The sequence below is a fragment of the Poecile atricapillus genome, chromosome 1, assembly GCF_030490865.1.
Source record: "Poecile atricapillus isolate bPoeAtr1 chromosome 1, bPoeAtr1.hap1, whole genome shotgun sequence".
Taxonomy (NCBI): Eukaryota; Metazoa; Chordata; class Aves; order Passeriformes; family Paridae; genus Poecile; species Poecile atricapillus.
The window spans coordinates 44,284,027-44,289,631 of record NC_081249.1 but is presented as its reverse complement, the minus strand read 5'-3'; the positions used below and the strand labels follow the sequence as shown (position 1 = coordinate 44,289,631).

The following is a 5,605-nucleotide window of genomic DNA, read 5'->3' as shown; positions in this document are numbered from 1 at the left end:
CATTTCTTCAGAGAGTATGTGTATGTGTGTGTGTGTGTGTGTGTGTGTGTGTGTGTGTGTGTGTGTGTGTGTGAGTGTGTGTATGTGTGTGTGTGTGAGAGAGAGAGAAGACTTGTGCTTGAAATGAGCTCTGTTACATTGTGTATAACTTGGGAGGGGATCAAATATCTGTTATATATTATTTGCTTTTGTAAAGATACAAAATTTCAGTAATTGAAGAGAGCTGTTAAGTGCACTGAAGTAGGAGGTTAATGTACTTAATCTCATTACAGAAGAATTCCTGCACAAAAGTCATCTGGGGGTGCGCGCGTGTGTGCATGTGTGTGCGCTTGTGTGCATGTCTGTGTGGGTGGGTGTGTGCTTTGTAAATGTATAGCTAGGAAAAAAACCACCAACATAAAAGAGTTTTAAGAAATGTGTGATGTGGAGAATGTGTCAGTATTCCCTCTGTTGAATTAAGATGCCATTTTCAGCACTGAGCATTTTTCTTTGGATTCCTACCATGGTATTTCCACCACCGGTTAAAAATCAAGGTAAAAGGAGGGGAAGACCTTGGTGCACTGGTTCAGCAGGGAGGTTCTGAAGGGAAGAGGGAGCTGGGGAATAGGGGAGGTGGGAAACCTTGTAAAATGGTGTTTCTTTTCTCTTAAATTAGAAACGTGAAACTGAACTGACAGCCATTTTATGTATATTTATGGGGCTGGTTGTGAAAAGGAAATCCAGAGAAGCATTGAAATTCACCCCACACTAACAGAATCAGAACAATTCCTACTGTGACCTCACCTTTTTAGACACTGAAGGCATTTGACTCGCAAGGAGCTGCCTATCAACCCTTTAATCAAGGCATGTCAGACAGTTTCCAAAAGTATGAGAATTAGAAGTGACAGGAGGGGGGGATTTTTTGATAGGTGAACAATCTATTCTCTACCCCACTGAAGACATATATAAACTTTGTTTCCATTTCAAATGTTATGGGGCTACCCTATTATGCTATTTTTTTTTTTTTTTCTTCTTATCCTTACAGGAAGTAAAATGTATGCTTGCTGCTCTACAGTAACTTTGGAACAGGACCTCAACAAAAAAATGCATATCTGGATGCTGCAGACGATCGCATTTGCTTTAACATCACTAGTCCTTTCCTGGGCAGAAAGCATCGAGTATTATGGGGAAATCTGTGATAATGCGTGTCCTTGTGAGGAGAAGGACAGCATCTTAACAGTGAGCTGTGAAAACAGAGGGATCATCAGCCTTTTTGAGATCAGTCCACCAAGGTTCCCCGTTTACCACCTCTTGTTGTCTGGGAACCTTTTGAACAGGCTGTACCCAAACCAGTTTGTCAATTACACGGGGGCTTCAATTTTGCATCTGGGGAGCAATGACATACAAGACATCGAAACTGGGGCCTTTCATGGTCTGAGAGGTTTAAGGAGGCTGCACTTGAACAATAACAAGCTGGAACTTTTACGGGATGACACTTTCCTTGGGCTAGAGAGTTTGGAATACCTACAGGTCGATTATAATTATATTAGCGTCATTGAACCTAATGCCTTCAGCAAACTGCATTTGTTGCAGGTGCTGATTCTCAATGATAACCTCCTCTCCAGTTTGCCCAACAACCTTTTCCGTTTTGTGCCCTTAACTCACCTGGACCTGAGGGGTAACCGGCTGAAGCTGTTGCCCTATGTGGGCCTTCTGCAGCACATGGATAAAGTGGTGGAGCTGCAGCTGGAGGAAAACCCCTGGAATTGCTCCTGTGAGTTGATTGCTCTAAAGGATTGGCTGGACAGTATCTCATACTCTGCTCTGGTGGGAGATGTGGTTTGTGAGACCCCTTTCCGCTTACATGGTCGAGACTTGGATGAAGTCTCTAAGCAGGAGCTCTGCCCCAGGAGGCTCATCTCTGATTATGAAATGAGACCTCAGACACCACTGAGCACTACAGGGTATTTCCACACTACCCCGGCCTCAGTCAACTCCGTGGCCACTTCTTCTTCAGCTGTTTACAAATCTCCCTTGAAGCCCCCCAAAGGGACCCGCCAACCCAACAAGACAAGGGTGCGCCCCACCTCCCGCCTGCCCTCAAAAGACCTGGGATACAGCAACTATGGCCCCAGCATTGCCTACCAGACCAAATCCCCGGTGCCTTTGGAGTGCCCCACTGCCTGCACTTGCAACTTGCAGATTTCTGACCTGGGCCTCAATGTCAATTGTCAGGAGAGGAAGATTGAGAGCATTTCTGAACTGCAGCCCAAACCCTATAATCCTAAGAAGATGTATTTGACGGAAAACTACATTGCGCTGGTACGCAGGGCAGATTTTGTGGATGCCACTGGGCTGGATTTGCTGCATCTGGGCAATAATCGCATCTCGGTCATTCAGGACCGGGCTTTTGGGGATTTAACTAATTTGCGAAGGCTGTACCTGAATGGGAACCGGATCGAGCGTCTGAGCCCAGAGCTGTTCTATGGGCTGCAAAGCCTGCAGTACCTCTTCCTGCAGTACAACGTCATCCGGGAGATAGAGGCAGGCACCTTTGAATCTGTCCCCAACCTTCAGCTCTTGTTTTTGAACAACAATCTGCTGAGGTCTTTGCCAGGGAACATTTTTTCTGGTCTGTCTCTCTACAGGCTGAGCCTGCGGAGCAACCACTTCTCCTACCTGCCAGTGAGCGGGGTGTTGGACCAGCTGAAATCCCTGCTGCAGATCGACCTGCACGAGAACCCCTGGGACTGCACCTGCGACGTGGTGGGCATGAAGCTGTGGCTGGAACAGCTCAACACCGGTGTCCTGGTGGACCAGGTTATCTGCGAGTCCCCTAAGAAGTTTGCCCAGAGCGACATGCGGGCCGTCCGGGCGGAGCTGCTGTGCCCCGACTACTCGGACATCGTCGTCTCCACGCCCACGCCGTCCCCGGGCCAGCTGCCAGCCAGGACCACCCCCTCCTCCTCCACGGTGCGCCTCAATGGCACGGCGGCGGCGGGCGGCTCCGCGCCCGCGGGCGGCGCCGGCGGCGGCAGCTCCTCGGTGCCGCTCTCGGTGCTGATCCTCAGCCTGCTGCTCGTCTTCATCATGTCCGTCTTCGTGGCGGCGGGGCTCTTCGTCCTGGTGATGAAGCGGCGCAAGAAGGGCCAGGGGGACCACGCCAGCGCCAACAACTCCGACGTGAGCTCCTTCAACATGCAGTACAGCGTCTACAGCGGCGGCGGCCACCACCACCACCCCCACCTCCAGCAGCACCCGCCCCACCGCGGCGGCGGCAGCGGCGGCGGTGGGGGCGCTGCGCTGCCCAAGGTGAAGACCCCCGCCGGCCACGTCTACGAGTACATCCCGCACCCCCTGGGCCACATGTGCAAAAACCCCATCTACCGCTCCCGGGAAGGCAACTCGGGCGAGGATTACAAAGACCTTCACGAGCTCAAGGTCACCTACAGCAGCCACCCCCTGCCACCCGGGGGGGGCGCGCCGCCGCCCCCGCCGCCGCCGGCGCCCGGCGGGGAGGATGCGCCGGCGCGCAGCCCCGCGTACAGCGTGAGCACCATCGAGCCGCGGGAGGAGCTGCTCTCGCCGGTGCAAGACGCCGATCGCTTTTACAGGGGCATTTTGGAGCCCGACAAACACTCCCCCTCCACGCTGGGTACACCCGGCTCCACCCTCCCCGACTACCCCAAGCTCCCCGCCGCCTACACCTACTCCCCCAACTATGACCTTAGGCGTGCCCACCAGTACTTGCACCCGGGGCCGGGGGACGCCAGGCTCCGGGAGACGGTGCTCTACAGCCCCCCGAGTACTGTCTATGTAGAGCCCAACAGGAACGAGTATCTGGAGCTAAAAGCAAAACTAAACGCAGAGCCGGACTACCTCGAAGTGCTGGAAAAACAGACCACATTCAGCCAGTTCTGAGAAACAGCCCCCCCGTCCCCCGTCCCCTCGCCAGTCTCAGCAGCTCCTTCTCTAGAGTATTTGTATTTAACAACCACACGCAAAACAAAGAAACGTAAATGCTGACCTCCCTACACACACACACCTCGCCCCACTCCTCTTTTTCCCCCTTTAATTCATTTTATTGTAGGGTGAAGTGCCTTGGCACAGGACTTTTCAGCTTCGGGGAATGATTCTGAAAGGGTGTGCTGTTCAGTTTGGTTTGGTTTTGGTTTTTTTTTCTCTGTTACTGCGTTTGGAAGTCGGAAACCACCTATTGTGTAAAATGGGCACAACACTGGCATTGTGTGGGCGTCCATGTGTGTTTGGGGAAGGTGGCAGGAGGTTTCATGGTTTCCTGTCAGGTCACATTCAGGTCGTGGTTTTTTTTTTTTTTTTTTTTCCTTTTTTTTTTTCCTTTTCTTTTAAAGACATTATTTTTAGTTTTCTCTCTGGTTGAAGAGTACGGCGCACATTTTCCCCTTTTAGCCATGGGTGAGTCTAAATGGCTTTTATGGAGAGATTAGCACACCCCGACTTTAATACAAGGTTTCCTTTTTTTAAGGATGTGTTTGTATACTTTCTGGACTTTTGAATTAAAAAAAAAAAAATATATTATGATCTTTAAAGGGATCACTGTAGATGTGGACAAATCATTAAAGAGTGCAGAGATATATGATCCATAACTGGTTAGTGAAAATAACTTATTGATGAAATATAAAAAAAAATATTTTATTGTAGCACCTATTTTTATATGCACATTAGCATTTCTCTTTCCTTCACTATTTTAGGGCCTAATCTTGCAAATTTTTAACTCACTTGAGTATCTCTATTTGTCAAAGAAGTCCCAGCTTAGGCCTTCATCCTGCAGGCACTTAAGCACATGAACAACTTTACCAATGTGTGTGGTTCTGGAGACTCACTCGTTGAGCAAAGTTAGTCAAAAGTCAAAACAATTAAGACAGAGGATGCAGAATTCTTCTTATAAGTAAAAATACTGGGATGTTTAAGTGTTTATTTTTTTTTTTCCCCGGGCTGGGGTCCAAAGTCTGTGGATTGCTTTAAAGTATTGCACTACAGTGAGAGCTTTTTTCCCAAATCTGATATAGTATCAGAAGGACCTTTTTAATCTCTATAGATAATGCCAGTTATGACCAAATCCTAACAGACAATCTGAGACATAAAATCTGATCACAAAAGGAAAAAAAATCATCTTTCTCTATTGAAAAAATGTATCTTTTAACAACCTCCTGCTCAGGAGTCTGGTTGGGCAAACTAGTGAGGGACATGTAGAAGGCATTCATTTTATCAGTAAAAAAAGTTTCATTTTTGATTTGTTGGTTTCATTTTTTTCTTTTTTTTTAAAAAAAAATTGTATTAGTTAACCAAAATATAATGATTTTGCAACTGTTGTAGCCAGTTTATGATTGTTTAGTCGAGTACAATTGCACTTGTACAGATCCACATGTTTACTGGCATCCTGAAAGACCAAATGATGGACTGTACAAATCTATAAAATGTCTTTACCCCTTTGGGCAGCAGGCAATGGGAAGGATATTCATAAACACAGCATCACTGTAAGATGGGACAACTCATGTCTCATATGTATCCCAGCACATGTGATTTTTTAATAGTTTCTGAATAAACACTTGGTAAATATTTCAAATGTAACATCCTGAAGTAATGA

The 5,605-nt window shown here is 47.8% G+C and overlaps 1 protein-coding gene across 1 annotated transcript; it reads left to right on the top strand.

Annotated features, from left to right (window-relative positions):
* The first annotated feature begins 1,032 nt into the window (after positions 1-1,032).
* Positions 1,033-3,900, top strand: SLITRK5 (SLIT and NTRK like family member 5). The gene has a single exon (XM_058858572.1). The coding sequence runs from the start codon at positions 1,033-1,035 to the stop codon at positions 3,898-3,900; it is 2,868 nt and encodes a 955-aa protein (XP_058714555.1).
* Positions 3,901-5,605: the final 1,705 nt, after the last annotated feature.

Coding starts and splice junctions, on each gene's coding strand:
- SLITRK5 (XM_058858572.1), top strand. CDS start 1,033: ATGTATGCTTGCTGCTCTACAGTAACTTTGGAACAGGACCTCAACAAA.